Source organism: Pongo pygmaeus, chromosome 16 (assembly GCF_028885625.2).
Source record: "Pongo pygmaeus isolate AG05252 chromosome 16, NHGRI_mPonPyg2-v2.0_pri, whole genome shotgun sequence".
NCBI classification, from domain to species: Eukaryota; Metazoa; Chordata; class Mammalia; order Primates; family Hominidae; genus Pongo; species Pongo pygmaeus.
The window spans coordinates 82366428-82387494 of record NC_072389.2 but is presented as its reverse complement, the minus strand read 5'-3'; the positions used below and the strand labels follow the sequence as shown (position 1 = coordinate 82387494).

The 21067-nt window shown below is 36.1% G+C and overlaps 1 protein-coding gene across 9 annotated transcripts in view; it reads left to right on the top strand.

Annotated features, from left to right (window-relative positions):
* Positions 1 to 21067, top strand: part of SCAPER (S-phase cyclin A associated protein in the ER) — a 552312-nt gene that overhangs the window by 227697 nt on the left and 303548 nt on the right. For all 9 annotated transcript variants that reach the window (XM_063652363.1, XM_054452429.2, XM_054452422.2 and 6 more), the window contains one exon: positions 1123 to 1259. In XM_063652363.1, coding sequence (XP_063508433.1) covers positions 1123 to 1259 — 137 coding nt within the window. The remainder of the gene's footprint in view (positions 1 to 1122; positions 1260 to 21067) is intronic.

The window sequence follows — 21067 nt, the reverse complement described above, 5'->3', positions numbered from 1 at the left end:
TTGGAGGACTTGCTTTTAGATAGGAACATGTGTTCATATATTATAACAGGAGGGAAGAGAGTGTACGGGCACATATGCAGATTATTTGATATATTTAGCTGTGGGAGTGTGTGGAAGCTCTCGTCTGAATAATGCTGTTTTCCTTAATCAAATAAACATGGTCAAGAACTGAGAGATGGCGTTAGGAGATGACGGATATTGGAGATTTAAGGAGAGAGTCTACAATAATTTTTAGCAAGGCAAATGTGTAGACTAACTAATGAAAAGTTGCTTGACTGCCTGGGAATACTAGAGGCCACTTGAGGTGTAATTTCATAAATTTAAAGTTTGTAATTATAGCCATATTAATCTGCTTCAGACATAGGCTCAGAATAGGGAGAGAGTTGGATTTAGGATTGGGATTTTGCCATGCATGTATGAAAGAAGAAAGGGGGAAAAGAGCTGAGCGCAAGCAACAGAATGATTATAGTGATAGGCCATGAAATCTAAGATGGATAAGGAGGGGAACTTGACCAAACACTATGTGCTCTTGCTGAACAAAGCTTTGCTGTCCATACCCACATTCCACTTTCTCATCTCTAGGATGTTTTCTGAGATGACCTCCTTTTTCCTTCCTGCAGCCTTACCCTACTCACAGCCCAAACACATACTTACCTAATATCCGTATGTTCACATTTTATCCTTTCTTCAAGGGATAGCAGATATGGTGCTTCCTTCCTGAAGTTTCCCCGCCTTCCCCCTAGTGAACAGTGATCTTGTTTCCCTCTTTGGGTTCTTACAGCACTCTAAATCTCCGATTGGCTTGGTATTATAGATGGTTTTATAGTTTTGTGTATGTATTTTACCTTTCCTACTCTACTTGTGTGATATCGTGGTAGGGATTATGTCCATGTAGCCTTAGCATTGGCGCAATTGATATGCAATGAAGTGAAGTCAGTGATGTAAAAACCTTAAGTAAAACAGTTTCTTCAACGTTTTCCAAAACAATTGTAGAAACCAGTGTATTACGGAGATTACTTTTAGTTTCATCAAATGTCTTAAACTCACTGTAGTCTATAGCAATCCTATAATATATTTAAATAATCATCCTCATTATTATTATTTTATTTATTTATCTTGCAGGAGCATCTTTCCTTGAAGAAGTATATCATTGACATTGTGGTTGAAAGTACAGCTCCAGCAGAAGCTTTGAAAGATGGAGAAGAGCGGCAAAAAAATAAAAAAAAAGCCAAAAAGATAAAAGCCCGGATGAACTTCAGGTACCTTAAATACCCTTAAAAGCAAAAGAAAAACTCTTAGTGATGTGTCTTTTAATGTAAATCCAAGGAAGACAAAAAAAGTTTAAAGTTGTTTGCTTCATAAAAGCCTTGGAAATAACACTGATGAGCCTAATTTATAGCCACTTTCCTTGATTGAGAAAGAAAACTGCATTATCGATCTAAAGCCCTTGCTTTCACCTGTTAAGAGCTCTTCTTATAATTGGATGCCAAAGCTCTGCCAAACTTGAGCCTTCTCCAGCATACAATAGTATGTTTAAGTATGTGTAAACCAAGCCTATTTTTCTTTCCAACTATTGATTTTTAAATGAAGTATCAAAGAAAATCAATAGCAATCAACAAATAGAAGTCTACTGGCTGTAGTGTCAAATCCCATAACTAGGCTTAATCAATTTGGTTGCCTGTCACAACAAGAAAAAGTTCAAGAAATATCTTAAAATGGAAAGTGAGTTGTCAGACCTGTAGTTTATCATCAGCCTCCAAAGTGTCATCTGAAGATCAGACAGCTGTGTAGTACATCATTACCTCACAAGCTTTGAGTGTCATCTGATGACGGATGAGTCCGGTTCGAGGACACAGAGATAGCTCTTCTTTAGTAGATAATCCTTTGCTGTTCGAGGGCAACTATTCTGAATATGTCCTTATACTTTTACTACTAAGTGTCTCAAAGATGGAGAAGCTTGACCCATGGGATTATAGGAATATAGAACGTACAATAATAGTGAACAGTGCAGTTATCTCTCTGTAGTTTCAGTGTTTAGATAATGATAAATCTAGGTGTCTATTTCAATTTACATAATCAGTGATAACTTCAGAGTGCTCATTTAATCAAAGAATAGAAAAGGCTTTTTTGATTTTAGTTTTTGAAGTTAATCCAGATTTCTCAGAATAGTTTTACGTTATATTTTAGGGCATTACTGACCTTCATTTCTAGTTTATCCTAAGAACTTGTAGACCTCTTGATACTTTTGAATGTTTTAAGGGCCTGTTTTTTGAACATGTCTATTTTTAATGTTCACATTCCCTTGGTGAGCTTCCTGGTTCTGTGGCTATAAATACCTCTACTTGCCAATGACTACCAATTTTATATCTTCAGCTTTACTCAAACTTAGTATGTCCAAAACAAACCTGCTCTTCCTTCTTGCCACAGAAAACCTACCTCATTACATAGTGTTCTCTATATCAGCAAATAAATACTTTATTCCAGTTGCTTAGGCCAAAACCACTGAAGTCATCCTTGATCTGTCTTTCTCCTACACCTCACATCCAATCTAACTGCAAATGTTAGCTTTGCTTTAAAAATATATTCAGAATTTGACAACGTCTCTCTAACTTCACTGCTTTCCCCTGATCCAAAGCTTCAATCATCTCTTACCTGGATTGTTACAGTAGCCTTCTGACTAGTCTCCTTGTTTCTGCCCTTGTATATTCTAAACACTCCAGCCACAGCAGACCTGCTAAAATGTAAGTCAGAGCCTGTCACTGCTCTTGTCAAAACCTCAAGGATTTTATAGTTCAGGTTTCCTCTTCCTAGAAGGTTCTTCTCACATACATCCGTCAGTTGGCTTCCTTGCCTCCTTCAGGTCTTTGATCAAATGTCACCTTATCAATGAAGCTGCTTTTGAGGGCCTTATTTTTTTTTAAATGTAACTAATGCTTTGTTTTTTAAGGAAAATCTTAAACATGTAAATAACCATAGGAAAAATACTTTTATCTTCTAATATTTTGCCATCTGTATCCATTCTATGCGTACTAACTGTATCTATTGACTTTTTTCATTGACATATGGTTTATTTAAGTGCAATGTGGCAATGTCAAAAATACACTGTTTGAGTTTTGAAAAATCTTGATAGTCATACAATCCATACCCCTATCAAGATTTAGAACATTTTCATTGCCCCATAAAGTTCTTTTTTCCTCTTTGCAGTCAGTCTCCCACCACTCCTGGCCTGAGGCAACCACTGATATGCTTTCTATAACTGGAGATTACTTTTTCCAGTTCTAGAAATTTATACAAATGACATCCACTCTTTTGCAGCTGGCTTTTTTTTTTAACTGATTATACTGTTTTTGAGGTTTATCTGTGTTGATGTGTATATGTAATTTCTTCCCTTTTTATTGCTGACTATATCCATTGTATGGATATACCACATTCTAGTGATAGACATTTAGGTTTCCAATCGGGGACATTTATAAATAAAGCTCCTTTAAAGTCTTTGGATGAACAAATATTTTTATTTCTCTTCGATAAATACCTACAAGTAGAATTATCAAACTGTTTTCCATAGTAGTTGTGCCATTTTATACTCCCATTAGCAATCTGTGAGAATTCCAGGTCCTTCATATTCTTGCCAATATTTGGTATTATTAGTTTTTAAAATTTTAGTTTAGTTCTAGTGGGAATGTAGTGGTATCTCATTGTTGTTCTAATTTGCATTTCCCCAGTGACTAACACATATATTGATCATCTTTTCATATCCTCTAAAACTGTTCAGTATTTTCCTTTATGAAGTGTCCCAATTTAAAAAAATGGGCTGTCATTTTATTAGTCATTTATATATTCTGACTGCAAGTTATTACACAGATGTATGTACTGAGATGTCTTTTCACTCATTCTGGAGCTTACATATACATTTTATTTATTTATTTATTTATTTATTTGTTTATTTTTTTCTCCCCCCTCCCCCCACCCCACAACAGTCCCCGAAGTGTGATGTTCCCCTTCCTGTGTCCATGTGTTCTCATTGTTCAATTCCCACCTATGAGTGAGAATATGCGGTGTTTGGTTTTTTGTTCTTGCGATAGTTTACTGAGAATGATGATTTCCAATTTCATCCATGTCCCTACAAAGGACGTGAACTCATCATTTTTTATGGCTGCATAGTATTCCATGGTGTATATGTGCCACATTTTCTTAATCCAGTCTATCATTGTTGGGCATTTGGGTTGGTTCCAAGTCTTTGCTATTGTGAATAATGCCGCAATAAACATACGTGTGCATGTGTCTTTATAGCAGCATGATTTATAGTCCTTTGGGTATATACCCAGTAATGGGATGGCTGGGTCAAATGGAATTTCTAGTTCTAGATCCCTGAGGAATCGCCACACTGACTTCCACAATGGTTGAACTAGTTTACAGTCCCACCAACAGTGTAAAAGTGTTCCTATTTCTCCACATCCTCTCCAGCACCTGTTGTTTCCTGACTTTTTAATGATTGCCATTCTAACTGGTGTGAGATGGTATCTCATTGTGGTTTTGATTTGCATTTCTCTGATGGCCAGTGATGATGAGCATTTTTTCATGTGTTTTTTGGCTGCATAAATGTCTTCTTTTGAGAAGTGTCTGTTCATGTCCTTCGCCCACTTTTTGATGGGGTTGTTTGTTTTTTTCTTGTAAATTTGTTGGAGTTCATTGTAGATTCTGGATATTAGCCCTTTGTCAGATGAGTAGGTTGTGAAAATTTTCTCCCATTTTGTAGGCTGCCTGTTCACTCTGATGGTAGTTTCCTTTGCTGTGCAGAAGCTCTTTAGTTTAATTAGATCCCATTTGTCAATTTTGGCTTTTGTTGCCATTGCTTTTGGTGTTTTAGACATGAAGTCCCTCCCCATGCCTATGTCCTGAATGGTATTGCCTAGGTTTTCTTCTAGGGTTTTTATGGTTTTAGGTCTAACATTTAAGTCTTTAACCCATCTTGAATTGATTTTTGTATAAGGTGTAAGGAAGGGATCCAGTTTCAGCTTTCTCCATATGGCTAGCCAGTTTTCCCAGCACCATTTATTAAACAGGGAATCCTTTCCCCATTTCTTGTTTTTGTCAGGTTTGTCAAAGATCAGATAGTTGTAGATATGTGGCATTATTTCTGATGGCTCTGTTCTGTTCCATTGATCTATATCTCTGTTTTGGTACCAGTACCATGCTGTTTTGGTTACTGTAGCCTTGTAGTATAGTTTGAAGTCAGGTAGCGTGATGCCTCCAGCTTTGTTCTTTTGGCTTAGGATTGACTTGGTGATGCGGGCTCTTTTTTGGTTCCATATGCCAAACTAAGCTTCATAAGTGAAGGAGAAATAAAATACTTTACAGACAAGCAAATGCTGAGAGATTTTGTCACCACCAGGCCTGCCCTAAAAGAGCTCCTGAAGGAAGCGCTAAACATGGAAAGGCACAACCGGTACCAGCCACTGCAAAATCATACCGAAGTGTAAAGACCATCGAGACTAGGAAGAGACTGCATCAACTAATGAGCGAAATAACCAGCTAACATCATAATGACAGGATCAGATTCACACATAACAATATTAACTTTAAATGTAAATGGACTAAATGCTCCAATTAAAAGACACAGACTGGCAAGTTGGATAAAGACTCAAGACCCATCAGTGTGCTGTATTCAGGAAACCCATCTCACGGGCAGAGACACACATAGGCTCAAAATAAAAGGATGGAGGAAGATCTACCAAGCAAATGGAAAACAAAAAAAGGCAGGGGTTGCAATCCTAGTCTCTGATAAAACAGACTTTAAACCAACAAAGATCAAAAGAGACAAAGAAGGCCATTACATAATGGTAAAGGGATTAATTCAACAAGAAGAGCTAACTATCCTAAATATATATGCACCCAATACAGGAGCACCCAGATTCATAAAGCAAGTCCTGAGTGACCTACAAAGAGACTTAGACTCCCACACATTAATAATGGGAGACTTTAACACCCCACTGTCAACATTAGACAGATCAACGAAACAGAAAATCAACAAGGATACCCAGGAATTGAACTCAGCTCTGCACCAAGCGGACCTAATAGACATCTACAGAACTCTCCACCCCAAATCAACAGAATATACATTTTTTTCAGCACCACACCACACCTATTCCAAAATTGACCATATACTTGGAAGTAAAGCTCTCCTTAATAAATGTAAAAGAACAGAAATTATAACAAACTATCTCTCAGATCACAGTGCAATCAAGCTAGAACTCAGGATTAAGAATCTCACTCAAAACCGCTCAACTACGTGGAAACTGAACAACCTGCTCCTGAATGACTACTGGGTACATAACGAAATGAAGGCAGAAATAAAGATGTTCTTTGAAACCAACGAGAACGAAGACACAACATACCAGAATCTCTGGGATGCATTCAAAGCAGTGTGTAGAGGGAAATTTATAACACTAAATGCCCACAAGAGAAAGCAGGAAAGATCCAAAATTGACACCCTAACATCACAATTAAAAGAACTAGAAAAGCAAGAGCAAACACATTCAAAAGCTAGCAGAAGGCAAGAAATAACTAAAATCAGAGCAGAACTGAAGGAAATAGAGACACAAAAAACCCTTCAAAAAATAAATGAATCCAGGAGCTGGTTTTTTGAAAGGATCAACAAAATTGATAGACCGCTAGCAAGATTAATAAAGAAAAAAAGAGAGAAGAATCAAATAGATGCAATAAAAAATGATAAAGGGGATATCACCACCGATCCCACAGAAATACAAACTACCATCAGAGAATATTACAAACACCTCTACGCAAATAAACTAGAAAATCTAGAAGAAATGGATAAATTCCTCGACACATACACCCTCCCAAGACTAAACCAGGAAGAAGTTGAATCTCTGAATAGACCAATAACAGGAGCTGAAATTGTGGCAATAATCAATAGCTTACCAACCAAAAAAAGTCCAGGACCAGATGGGTTCACAGCTGAATTCTACCAGAGGTACAAGGAGGAGCTGGTACCATTCCTTCTGAAACTATTCCAATCAATAGAAAAAGAGGGAATCCTCCCTAACTCATTTTATGAGGCCAGCATCATCCTGATACCAAAGCCTGGCAGAGACACAACAAAAAAAGAGAATTTTAGACCAATATCCTTGATGAACATTGATGCGAAAATCCTCAATAAAATACTGGCAAACAGAATCCAGCAGCACATCAAAAAGCTTATCCACCATGATCAAGTGGGCTTCATCCCTGGGATGCAAGGCTGGTTCAATATACGCAAATCAGTAAATGTAATCCAGCATATAAACAGAACCAAAGTCAAAAACCACATGATTATCTCAATAGATGCAGAAAAGGCCTTTGACAAAATTCAACAACCCTTCATGCTAAAAACTCTCAATAAATTAGGTATTGATGGGTCGTATCTCAAAATAATAAGAGCTATTTATGACAAACCCACAGCCAATATCATACTGAATGGGCAAAAACTGGAAGCATTCCCTTTGAAAACTGGCACAAGACAGGGATGCCCTCTCTCACAACTTCTATTCAACATAGTGTTGGAAGTTCTGGCCAGGGCAATTAGGCAAGAGAAGGAAATCAAGGGTATTCAATTAGGAAAAGAGGAAGTCAAATTGTCCCTGTTTGCAGATGACATGATAGTATATCTAGAAAACCCCATTGTCTCAGCCCAAAATCTCCTTAAGCTGATAAGCAACTTCAGCAAAGTCTCAGGATACAAAATCAATGTACAAAAATCACAAGCATTCTTATACACCAATAACAGACAAACAGAGAGCCAAATCATGAGTGAACTCCCATTCACAATTGCTTCAAAGAGAATAAAATACCTAGGAATCCAACTTACAAGGGATGTGAAGGACCTCTTCAAGGAGAACTACAAACCACTGCTCAAGGAAATAAAAGAGGATACAAACAAATGGAAGAACATTCCATGCTCATGGGTAGGAAGAATCAATATCATGAAAATGGCCATCCTTCCCAAGGTAATTTACAGATTCAATGCCATCCCCATCAAGTTACCAATGACATTTTCTTTATAATAGCTTTTGATAAGCAAAATTTTTTTATTTTAGTGATATCTGCTTTATCAGTATTTTTCTTTTATGTCTAGTGCTTTCTGGGTATGTCTAAGAGATCTTTGCCTGCCCAAAAGTCAAAAGATACTCTATCATATTTTTTCTAGAAGATTTGTAATTTTAGCTTTTGCATTTAGGCTTATAGTCCATTTAAAATAAATTAGTAGGCATGACATAAAGTATAGGTCCAGGTTTATTTTTCTATAGATAGCCTGCTCTACTACCATTTTTGAAAAGATTTTTCTTTTCCATATGCCTTAGCACCTTGAGTTAAAAAAATCTATCATATATGTGTGATTCTGTTTTGGACTCTATTGCATTCCATTGATGTCTAAGTTTCTATTTTGAAACCTTGATAAAAATGTAAATCTGCCCTATTAGTTTGAATATATTTCTGGACTCTCAGTTCAGTTCTATTTCATTGATAAAGTTATCTTTAAACTATCTTGATTTCTATAGCTTTGTAGAAAGTCTTCAAATAAAGTAGAAGTCCTTCAACTTTTCTTTTTTGAGCTTGTTTTGCTTATCTCAGGACTTTGCAATTTTTATATAAATATTAGGATCAGTTTTTTACTTTCTTTTGTTATTGTTGTTGTGACTGATTTTATTTTATTTTTATTTTATTTTACTATATGTCCCAGGATACATGTGCAGAATGTGCAGGTTTGTGACATAGGTAAACATGTGCCATGGTGGTTTGCTGCAACTATCAACCCATCATCTAGATGTTAAGTCCAGCATACATTAGCTATTTGTCCTGATGCTGTCTCTCCTCTTGACCCCTGACAGGCCCCTGTATGTGTTGTTCCCCTCCCTGTGTCCATATGTTCTCATTGTTCAGCTCCCACTTACGAGTGAGAACCTGTGGTGTTTGGTTTTCAGTTCCTGCATTAGTTTGCTGAGGATGATGGCTTCTAGCTTCATCCATGTCCCTGCAAAGGACATGATCTCATTCCTTTTTATGGCTGTATAGTATTCCATGGTGTATATGTACCACATTTTCTTTATTCAGTCTATCATTGATGGGCATTTGGGTTTGTTCCATGTCTTTGTTATTGTGAATAGTGCTGCAACAAACATATGTGTCCATGTATCTTTATAATACAATGATTTATATTACTTTGGGTATATACCCGGTAATGGGATTGCTAGACCAAATAGTGTTTCTGGTTCTAGATCCTTGAGGAATCTCCACACTGTCTTCCACAATGGTTGAACTAATTTACATTTCCACCAACAGTGTAAAAGCGTTCCTATTTCTTCACAGCCTCCCCAGCATTGTTTTTTTCTTGACTTATTAGTAATCGCTATTCTGACCAGTATGAGATGGTATCTCATTGTGGTTTTGATTTGCATTTCTCTAATGATCACTGATGTTGACCTTTTTTTAATATATGTTTGCTGGCCGCATAAATGTCTTCTTTTGAGAAGTGTCTGTTCATGTTCGTGGCCCACTTTTTGATGAGGTTGTTTTTATTTTCTTGTAAATTTGTTTAAGTTCCTTGTAAATTCTGGATATTAGACCTTTGTCAGATGGGTAGATTGAAAAATTTTTCTCCCATTCTGTAGGTTGCCTGTTTGCTCTTATGATAGTTTGTTTTGCTATGCAGAAGCTCTTTAGTTTAATTAGATCTCATTTGTCAATTTTAGCTTTTGTTGCAATTGCTTTTGGCGATTTCATCATAAAATCTTTGCCCATGTCTGTATCCTGAAAGGTACTGCCTCTGTTTTCTTCTAGGGTTTTTATGGTTTTGAGTTTTGGGTTTTACATTTAAGTTAGTTTTTTACTTTCTAAAATAAGAAAGCCTGTTGGGATTTTGATTAGGATTGCATTGAAGCTGTAGCTCAGCTTGGTAATAACTGACATTGTGATAGTATTGTATTGGGTCTTCCAATTCATGATTATGGTATATTCTCTGCATTTCCTTAGAGCTTCTTCATGAAATTTCAGTAATGTTTTGTGATTTTTAGTGTATAAGTGTTACACATGGAATATCATTTAAAATGTTATTTTGTTTTCATTTTTACTTGTTTCTTGCTAGTTTATAGAAACAGGGTTTTTTTGCATATTAACCTTATATTCTGGGACATTGCCAAATTGACTTATAAGCTCTAATTAGTTTTTTTGGTAAATTTATAAGATTTTTAATGTACATGAACATGGTATCTGGGAGTGAAAAGTTTTATTTCTTACTTTCCAATTTGTATACTGTTTTTACTATCATACTACACTGTCTTGTACCCTCAGTAAAATACAGAACAGAAGCCTTGATCCTGATGTTAGGGAGAAAGCTGTTTTTCACCGTTAAGGGATGATGTTAGCTGTAGTTTGTTTTTGTTTTTATTTTTTTAGATGCCCTTTATCAGATTGAGGAAGCTTTCTTCTATTCTTAGTTTCTTGAGCGTTTTCGTCATAGATTGATGTTCCATGTTCCCATAGACAACCTAAAACCATGTTTTTGCTATTGTAAATACTGCCTTGATGACCACATGAGTGTATGTCTTTTTTTCCCCCTAGAGAAGAGGGGGAGTACACCTTTTACATTATTTATTTATTATTGTTTTAAATTTTTATTTTAGGTTCAGGGGTATTTGGGCAGCTTTACTCCATAGGTTAATTGCATGTCACAGGATATTTGCTGTATAGATTATTTTGCCATCCAGGTAATAAGCATAGTACCCAATAGGTTGTTTTTTTATCTTCAACATCCTTGCACCCTCCACCCTCAAGTAGGCCCCAGTGTCTGATGTTTCCTTCTTTGTGTCCATGTGTATTCAGTGTTTCACTCCCACTTATGAGAACATGTAGTATTTGGTTTTCTGTTCCTGCATTAGTTTGCGTAGAATAATGACCTCCAGCTCCATCCATGTTGCTGCAAAGCATGCAACCTCATTCTTTTCTTATAGATGCATAGTATTCCATGATACCTATGAACCCCATTTTCTTTGTCCACTCTCCCATTGATGGGCATTTAGGTTGATTCCATGTCTGCCATTATGAATAGTGCTGCAATGAACACAGACATACATGTGTCTTTATGGTAGAAAGATTTATATTCCCATGGGTATATACCCAATAATGGAATTGCTGGGTCAAATGGTTGTTCTGTGTTCTTTGAGAAATCTCCAGACTGCTCTGCACAATAACGGAATAATTTACATTCCCACCAACAGTATATAAGCATTCCCTCACCAACAGTATGTAAGCATTCCCTGTTTTCCACAGCCTCGCCAGCATCTATTATTTTTTGACTTTTAAAATAATAACCATTCTGACTAGTATAAGATGATATCTAGTTATGGTTTAGATTTCCATTTCTCTAATGAATAGTGATGTTAAACATTCTTTCATTTGCTTGTTGACCATGTGTTTGTCTTCTTAAAAATGTGTCTGTTCAGGTTGGGTGTGGTGGCTCATGCCTATAATCCCAGCACTTTGGGAGGCTGTGGCAGGAGGATTGTTTTAGGCCATGAGTTTGACATCAGCCTGGGCAATATAGCAAGACCCTGTTTCTACAAAAAATGAAAAAGTTAGCAGTGCATAGTGGCATCCCCTGTGGTCCCAGCTTCTCAGGAGGCTGAGGCAAGAGGATCACTTGACCCTGGGAGGTCGAGACTGCAGTGAGCTGTAATTGTACCACTATACCCCAGCCTGGGCAACAGAGCAAGACCCTGACTTAAAAAAAAAAGTGTGTCTGTAATATTCTTTGCCCACTTTTTAATGAGATTGTTTTTGCTTGTAAATTTGTTTAAGTTCCTCATAGGTTCTGAATATTAAACCTTTGTCAGATTCATGGTTTGCAAATATTTTCTCCCAGTATGTAGGTTGTCTGTTTACTCTGGTAATATTTTCTTTACTTGTGTGGAAACTCTTTATTTTAAATAGGTCTCATTTGTCAATTTTTTTTTTGGTTGCAATTGTTTTTGGCTTCCTCATCATGAAATATTTACCAGGTCCTGTTTCCAGAATGGTATTTTCTCGGCTATCTTCTAGGGTTTTTATAGTTTGAGGTTTCACATTTAAATTATTTAATCCATCTTGAGTTGATTATTGTAAATGGTGTAAATAAGAGTTTCAGTTTTAGCTTCTGCATATGGCTAGCCAATTACCCCAGCACCATTTAATGAATAGAAATTCCTTTCCCCACTGCTTGTTCTTGTCAACTTTGTCAAAGATGAGATGGTTGCAGGTGTGCGGTATTTTTTTCTGCACTCTCTTTACTGTTCCATTCATCTGTGTTTCTGTTTTTGTACCAGTACCATGCTGTTTTGGTTCATGGCCTTGTAAAGTATAGTTTGAAGTTGGGTAATGTGGGTAATGTGATGTCTTCAGCTTTGTTCTTTTACGTAGGATTGCTCTGGCTACTGGGGCTCTTTTTTGGTTCCATATGAGTTTTTAAATAATTTTTTTCTAATTTTGTTAAGAATATCATTGTTAGTTTCATGGGAATAGAATTGAATCTATAAATTGCTTTGAGCAGTATGGCCATGTTAACAATAGATTCTTTCTCTCTGTGAGCATGAAATATTTTTGCCTTTGTTTATGTCATCTCTGATTTCTTTGAGCAGTGTTTTGTAATTCTTGTTGTAGACATTTTTCAACTCCATGGTTAGCTGTATTTCTAGGTATTTTATTCTTTTTTGTGGCTATTGTGAATGGGATTGCATTCTTAAATTGGCCCTCAGCTTGGATGTTGGTGTGTAGAAATGCCACTGATTTTTGTACATTGATTTTATATCCTGAAATGGTACTGAAGTTGTTTATCAGATCTAGGAATTTTGGGGTAGAAACTGTGGGGTTTTCTAGGGATAGAATCATATCGTCAGCAAACAGAAATAGTTTGACTTCCTCTCTTCCTATTTGGATGCCTTTTATTCATTATTTTGCCTGATTGCTCTGGCTAGGATTTCCAGTACTATGCTGAATAGGAGTGGTGATAGTGGGAATCCTGTTTTGTTCCATTTCTCAAAGGCAATGCTTCTAGCTTTTGCCTGTTCAGTATGATACTGGCTGTGTGTTTGACATATACAGTTCTAATTATTTTGAGGCATATTCCTTTTCTCCCTAGTTTGTTGAAGGTTTTTAACATGAAGTGATGTTGAATTTTATTGAAAGCCTTTCCTGCATCTGTTTAGATGATCATATGGTTTTTGTTTTTAGTTTTGTGTATGGATGAATCCTATATATTGATTTGTGTTTGTTGACCAACCTTGTATCCCAGGGATAAAGCCTATTTGATCATAGTGGGTTAGTTTTTTGATGTGTTGCTGAGTTTGGTTTGCTAGCATTTTCTTGAGGATTTTTGTATGCAGGTCATCATGAATAATGGCCTGTGTTCTTTTTTCTTTCTTTCTTTCTTTTTTTTGTTGTTGTTGTTTTGTCTCTGCCAGATTTTGATATCAGAATGATGCTTGGCTCATAGAATGAATTAAAGAGTCCCTCCTCCTCATTATTTGGAATAGTTTCAGTAGTAATAGTACCAGCTCTTCTTTATACATTTGGTGGAATCTGGCTCTAAATCTGGTCCTGGGCTTTTTCTGGTTCATAGGCTTTTTATTACTGATTCAGTTTCAGTCCTAGTTATTGGGCTGTTTAGGATTGCAATTTCTTCCTCATTCAATCTTAAAAGGTTGTACGTTTCCAGGAATTTATCAGTTTCTTCTAGATTTTCTAGTTTGTATGCATAGAGGTGTTTGTAATAGTCTCTGAGGGTTGTTTTACATTTCTGTAGGGCTGGTCGTAATGTTCCCTTTGGCATTTCTGATTGTGCTTATTTGGATCTTATGTCTTTTTTTCTTTATTAGTCTAGCTAGTGGTCTATCAGTCTTACTTTGTCTGTCAAAAAAATCAACTCTTGGATTCATTGGTCATTTGCATAATTTTTTCTCATCTCAGTTTTCTTCAGTTGAGCTCTGATTTTGGTTATTTCTTGTCTTCCACTAGCTTTGGGGTTGGGTTCCTCTTCCTCTACTTCATTTGGGTGTGATGGTAGGCTGTTAATTTGAGATCTTTCTAACATTTTGATGTGGTAGTTTAGCACTATAAACTTCCCGCTTAACACTGCTTTAGCTGTGTCCCAGAGATTCTGGTATGTCTTATCTTTTTTTTCTCATTAGTTTCAAATAATTTCTTGATTTCTGCTTTAATTTTATTGTTTACTCCAAAGTCATTTGGGAGCAGGTTGTTTAATTTCCATTTCATTGTATGGTTTTAAGCACTTTTCTTAGAATTGATACCTACTTTTGTGGTGCTGTGGTCTGAGATCGTAGTTGGTATGATTTTGGGTTTTTGAATTTGTTGATAATTGTTTTATGTTTCACTGTGTGGGTAATTTAGACCATGGGCCTTGTGCAGATGAGAAGAATGTGTATTATGTTGTTTTGGGGTGGAGAGTTCTCTAGATATCATTAGGTCCATTTAGTGAAGTGTCAAGTTCAGGCCCTGAATATCATTGTTAGTTTTCTGCCTCAGTAGTCTGTTTAATGCTGTCAGTGGGGTACTGAAGTCTCCCACTATTATTATGTGGTTTTCTAAGTCTTTTCATAAGTTTCTAAGAACTTATTTTATGAATCTGTGTGCTCCAGTGTTTGGTACATACGTGTTTAGAATAGTTAGGTCTTGTTGAATTGAATCCTTTACTATTATGTAATGCTCTTCTTTGTCTGGTTTGTTGTGGATTTAAATTCTATTTTTTTCTGGAATTACAGTAGCAACCCCTGCTTTTTTCTGTTTCGTGTTTGTTAGATTTTTCTCCAGCCCTTTACCTTGAACCTGTGGCTATCACTGCTTGTGAGATGGGTCCATTGAAGACAACATATGGTTGGGTCTGGCTTCTTTATCCACCTTGCCACTCCACCTTTTAATTGAGGGCATTATTCTCATTTACATTTAAAGTTAATGTTGATACATGCAGATCTGATCCTGTCATGTTGTGTTAGCTGGTTATTATGCAGACTTGATTGCGCAGTTGCTTTATAGTGTTAGTGGCCTACATACTTAAGTGTCTTTGTTTGTTTGTTTTTGTGGGCCGTAACAATCTTTTCTATTTCCACTATCTCTTAAGGACCTTTTTTAAGGCAGGTCTATGGTAATGAATCCCCTTAGCATTTGCTTGTCTGAAAAGGATCTTATTTCTCCTTCCCTTATGAAGCTTAGTTTTTCTAGATTTAAAGTTCTTGGTTGGAATTTCTTTTAATAATGCTGAATATAAGCCTCAAATCTCTTCTGCCTTGTAGCGTTTGTGCTGAAAGATCCACTGTTAGCCTGATGAGGTTTACTTTGTGGGTGACTGCCCCTTCTCTCTTGAGGATTTTTGTACACATGTTCATCATGGATAATTCTTCCTTTCACTTTGATCGTGGAGAATGTGATGACTGTATGTCTTGCACATGGTTGTCTTGTGTAGTATCTCACAGGGGTTCTCTGAGTTTCTTGAATTCGAATGTTATCCTCTCTAGAGTTTGGGGAAATTTTCATGGATGATGTCCTCAAATATGCTTTCCAGGTTGCTTGCTTTTTCTCTCCTTCTCTTTCAGGGACATCAATGAGTCATAGATTTGGTCTCTTTACATAATCCCATATTTCTCAGAGGTTTTGTTCCTTCTTCTTTTTTCTTTTTGTTTGTCTGATTTAATTTGGAAAACTAGTCTTCATGATCGGAGATTTTTTTCCTCAGCTTGGTTGATTCTGCTCTTAATTCTTGAAATTTTATTATGAAATTCTCAAAGTGATTTTTTTGCCTGTATCAGATCAGTTTGGTTCTTTCTTAAAATGACTGTTTTGTCTCTCAGCTCCTGTATTATTTTGTTGTATTCCTTAGAATCATTGGATTCAGTTCAAACTTTCTCCTGAATCTTGATGATCTTCATTCCTTTTCATCTTCTGAATTCTGTGTCTGTCGTTTCAGCCTGGTTAAGAATCATTGCTGTTGTTAAGATTTACTGCTGTTGTTTTGAGATAGGAAGACACTCTGGCTTTGAGATACCGTAATTCTTGCACTAGTTCTTTCTCAGCTCTGTGAGATGTTGTTTCTTTAATCTTTGAAGTTGCTATCCTTTTTCCTTTTATCTTCTTTGCTGCCCCTGGAGGTTTGATCATGGTATGAAGTAGATTCACTCCACCAGCTTTGTTTGCTGATGACATTCAGGCCTCCTGAAACCAGACCCAAAATTGTAAAAGAGTAAGCCACCTTGGTAGGACCTGGTGAGCCAGGCCAGGGAAAGCAGGATGCCTGAGTCAGGGACTTGTCACACTCATATTTGCTGCCTGGTGGCCTTGGCAACCACTTCCAGATTTTTGCAAGTGTCTTTTGTGTAGAATGATTATTTTATTTGGGGTATGTACCCAGTAATGGAATTGCTGGGTCGAATGGTAGCCCTGTTTTAAGTTCTTTGAGAAATCTTCAGACTGCTTTCCACAGTGGTTGAACTAATTTACATTCCCTGTGTAAGCATTCTCTTTTCTCGGTAGCCTCACCAGAATCTGTTGTTATTTGACTTTGTGGTAATAGCATTGTTAGTGGTATGAGATGGTATCTCATTGTGGTTTTGTTTGTTTGTTTGTTTTGTTTTGTTTTGAGATGGAGTCTCGCTTTGTCAGCCAGGCTGGAGTGCAGTGGCGTGATCTCGGCTCACTGCAAGCTCCGCCTCCCGGGTTCACACCATTCTCCTGCCTCAGCCTCCCGAGTAGCTGGGACTACAGGTGCCCGCCACCATGCCCGGCTAATTTTTTGTTTTCGTATTTTTAGTAGAGACAGAGTTTTACCATGTTAGCCAGGATGGTCTTGATCTCCTGACCTCGTGATCAACCCACCTTGGCCTCCCAAAGTGCTGGGCTCATTGTGGTTTTGATTTGCATTTCTCTGATGATTCGTGCATTTCTCTGATGATTAGCATTTTTTCATGTTTCTTGGCTACTTATATATCTTCTTTTGAGAAGTGTCTGTTTATGTCTTTCGTCCAGTTTTTAATGGGTTATTTTATTTGTTGATTTGTTTAAGTTCTCTATAGATTCTAGATATTAGGCCTTTGTTGGATGCATAGTTTCTGAATATCTTCTCCCATTCTGTTTGTTGTCTCTTTGCTCGGCTGATAGTTTATTTTGATGTACAGAATCTCTTTAGTTTAATTATGTCCCACTTGTTGCTTATTCTTGTTTTTGTTGCAGTTGCTTTTAGGGACTTTGCCAAAAATTATTTGCCAATGGTGATGTTGGGAAAAATATTTGCTAGGTTGTCTTCTAGAATTTTTGTAGCTTGAGGTACTTTTCAATCTTTAACTCATTTGAGTCAATTTTTGTATCTGGTGAAAAGTAGGGGTCCAGCTTCAATCTTCTGCATATGGCTATTCAGTTATTCCACCACCATTTATTGAATGGAGAATTGTTTTCCAATTGCTTGTTTTTATCTCCCTTGTTGAAGATGAGATGGTTGCAGATATGTGGCTTTATTTCTGAGTTTTCTGTTCAGTTGGTCTATGTGTCAGTTTTTGTACCAATACCAAGTTGTTTTGATTACTGTGGCTTTATAGTATAGCTTGAAATTGGGTAGTGTGATTCTCCGGCTTTATTCTTTTGCTTAGGATTGCTTTTGTTATTTGCGCTCTTTTTTGGTTCCATATGAATTTTAGAATCATTTTTTCTAATTTTGTGAATAATGACATTGGCAGTTTGATACGAATAGCATTATATTTATATATTGCTTTGGGCAGTATAGCCATTTTTACCATATTGACTCTTCCAATCCATGAGCATGGAATGTTTTTCCATTTGTTTGTGTAATCTGTAATTTTTTTTTGGCAGTTTTGTAGTTGTTCTTTTAGAAGTCTTTCTCCTCCTTGGTCAGCTGTATTCTTAGGTATTTCATTTTTCGTGTGGCTATTATGAATGAGATTGTGTTCTTGATTTTACGCTCAGCCTAGATGTTGTTAGCAATGCTACTGATTTCTGTTCATTGATTTTGTATTCCGAAACTTTACTAATGTCATTTATCAATTCTAGGAGCCCTTTGGCAGAGTCTTTATGATTTCCTAGGTGTAGAATCATATTGTCAGCAAAGAGAGGTAGTTTGATTTCTTTTCCTATTTGGATACCTTTTATTTCTTTCTCTTTCCTGATTGCCCTGGCTAGGACTTCTAGTTCTGTGTTGGATAGGAGTGGTCAGAGTGGGCGTCCTTGTCTTGTTCCAGATCCAAACAGAATGGTTCAGCTTTTGCCCCTTCAGTATGATGTTGGCTGTGGGTTTGTCGTAGATAGCTCTTATTATTATCATTATTATTTTTTGAGACAGAATCTCCCTCTGTCGCCCAGGCTGGAGTGCAATGGCACGATCTTGGCTCACTGAAACCTCTGCCTCCCCGCTCTAAGTGATTCTCCTGCCTCAGCCTCCCGAGTAGCTGGAATAACAGGCACCTGCCACCACACCCGGCTAATGTGTGTGTGTGTGTGTGTGTATAAATATATACTTTTTTTTTTTTTTTTTAGCAGCGACATGGGGTTCACCATGTTGGCCAGGCTGGTCTCAAACTCCTGACCTCAAGTGATCCACCTGCCTCAGCCTTCCAAAGTGCTGGGATTACAGGCTCACGTGAGCCATCATGCCCGGCCTTATTTTTAGTTATGTTTCTTTGATGCCTAATCTGTTGAAAGTTTTCATCATGAAGGGTGTTGGATTTTATCAAATGCTTCCACTGCATCTATTTAGATGGTTATATGGATTTTGCTTTTGATTCTGTTTATGTGGTGAATCACATTTATTGAGTTGCTGATTGAACCAGCCTTACATCTCAGGAATAAAGCTTACTTGATTTGTGGTGTGTTAACCTTTTAATGTGCTACTGGATTTTATTTGCTAGTATTTTGTTGAGGATTTTTGCATCTATGTTTGTGAGGGATGTTAGTCTGAAGTTTTTTTTTTCCATCGTGCCTCTGCCAAATTCTGGTGTCAGTCTGATTTTGGCTTCATAGAATGAGTTAGGGAGAGGTCCCTCATCTCCAGCTTTTTGGGAATAGTTTTAGTAGGATTAGTATCATTTCTTCTTTGTATGTCTGGTAGAATTTGGCTGTGAATCTATCTGGTCAAGGGTTTTTTTTTTTTTTTTTTTGGTTGGTAGGTTCTTTATTACTAATTTAATTTCTACATTGATACTGCTTTATTCATGATTTCAGTCTCTTCCTAATTCAGTCTTGTGCTTGGATTGAATTAGGAAGATTGTATGCTTGCATTGAAAAAATGCAATTTTAAAACATGACAAGTATGCTCACTCTCACTACTCCCATTCCACGCAGTACTAGAAGTCCTAGCCAGAGCAATCAGGCAAGAAAAATAATTCAATCTTGTGCTTGCATTGAGTTAGGAAGATTGTGTGCTTGCATTGAATAAAATTTCATTATTTTTCTTTTAATTCCTGTATGATTTTTAGTGACATCCTCTCTTTCATTACTGAAAATTTTAATTTGTCTTTTCTTCCTTCGTTCCCCCAATCTCTGGCCAATAATTTATCAATTTTGTTAATCTTTTGAAATAACAGATTTTTGCTGCATTTGATTTTTGTTTGTTCATTTTTATTTCATGTTCTTTATTATTTTTTACTTGTATTTACTTCATATTTATATTTTCTTTTTTCCTGATTTCTTAAGGTGGCCTCTGAGATTATTGATTTGAAAGCTCTCTTTTTATGATATATGTAATTATAGCTATCACTTTCCCTGTAATACCTATTTAACCTACATTCAACATATTTTAATATGTTGTAGTATTATTTTGATATAGTTCAAAATATTTCTAATTTGACTTTTAATTTCTTTGACCTATTGATTACTTAGAAGTGTTTTGCTGAATTTCCAAACGTTTGAACTTTCCAGATATCTTTTTGTCTTTAAGTGTTGATTTAATTTTCTGTGGTCAGAGGAGATACTGTGTATAATTTCATTCCCTTTAAAAATACTAAGATTTGTTGTGTTTCTCAGCAACTGGTCTGCCTTGATCAATATTGCTTATTACTTGAAATGCACTTATACTGTGCTTATTATAGGTGTACTTTCTATGTCAGTTTGGTCTATGTGGTTAGTACTGTTAGAATATTTTGTAATGTTCTGTCTGTAGTATTGTCTCTCTGATATTGTTCCATTTGTTTCTTCAAAAAGAATGTCCACATTTTCAATCTTTATTATGTTTAAAAAATTTTCTTCCTTCAGGTTTTTTCCAGTTTTTCTTCAAATTTTGAAACTTTGTTATTAGATATATACAAATTTAGAAGTATATATTCTTGACAAATTGTTCCCTTTCCCATTATCAATTTTCCTTCTTCATATCTTCTTCTAATTCTCTTTATCCTAAAACCTACTCTGTGTAATATTAATAGCATTATTTCTAGCTTTTAAAATTTGTTTTTTGCATAATATATTTTTCCTTTCTTTTCGTTGTAAATTTTAACTGTGTCTCTTTATATTTAATGTGTAACTATTATCATGTAATTGAATCTCCTTTTTTCACCTAGTCTGGACATTTGTCTTCATTGATTTATTAGCTCTACCACTTTTTATTTTTAGTGTTTGCTCAGTTTCAAATATGTATCTTTTAATCATCACAGTATGCCTTCAAATAATATTATAGTATTTCGGTTACTATTGTAGGACCTTACAACAATATGCGTCCATCTTCCTTTCTTCTGCCTTTTGTGTTACTGTTGTCATACATTTTGCTTCTTCATGTTACAAATCCTGCGTTTTAATTTTGTTCCAATCTTTCAGTTATCTTTTAAATAATTTAAGAAACCATTTGTTATGCTCTTTGCTTCTTCATGTAGTTCTGAATTTTTATGTGGTGTCATTTTCTTTCACCTGAATAACTTTCTTTAATGTTTTTAATAGTTCAGGTCTACTGACAGTAGGTTTTCTTAGCATTTGTTTGCCTGAAAACGTCTATTTAACCTTTATTTTTGAATGAAATTTTTAATGGATGTAGAGTTCTGTT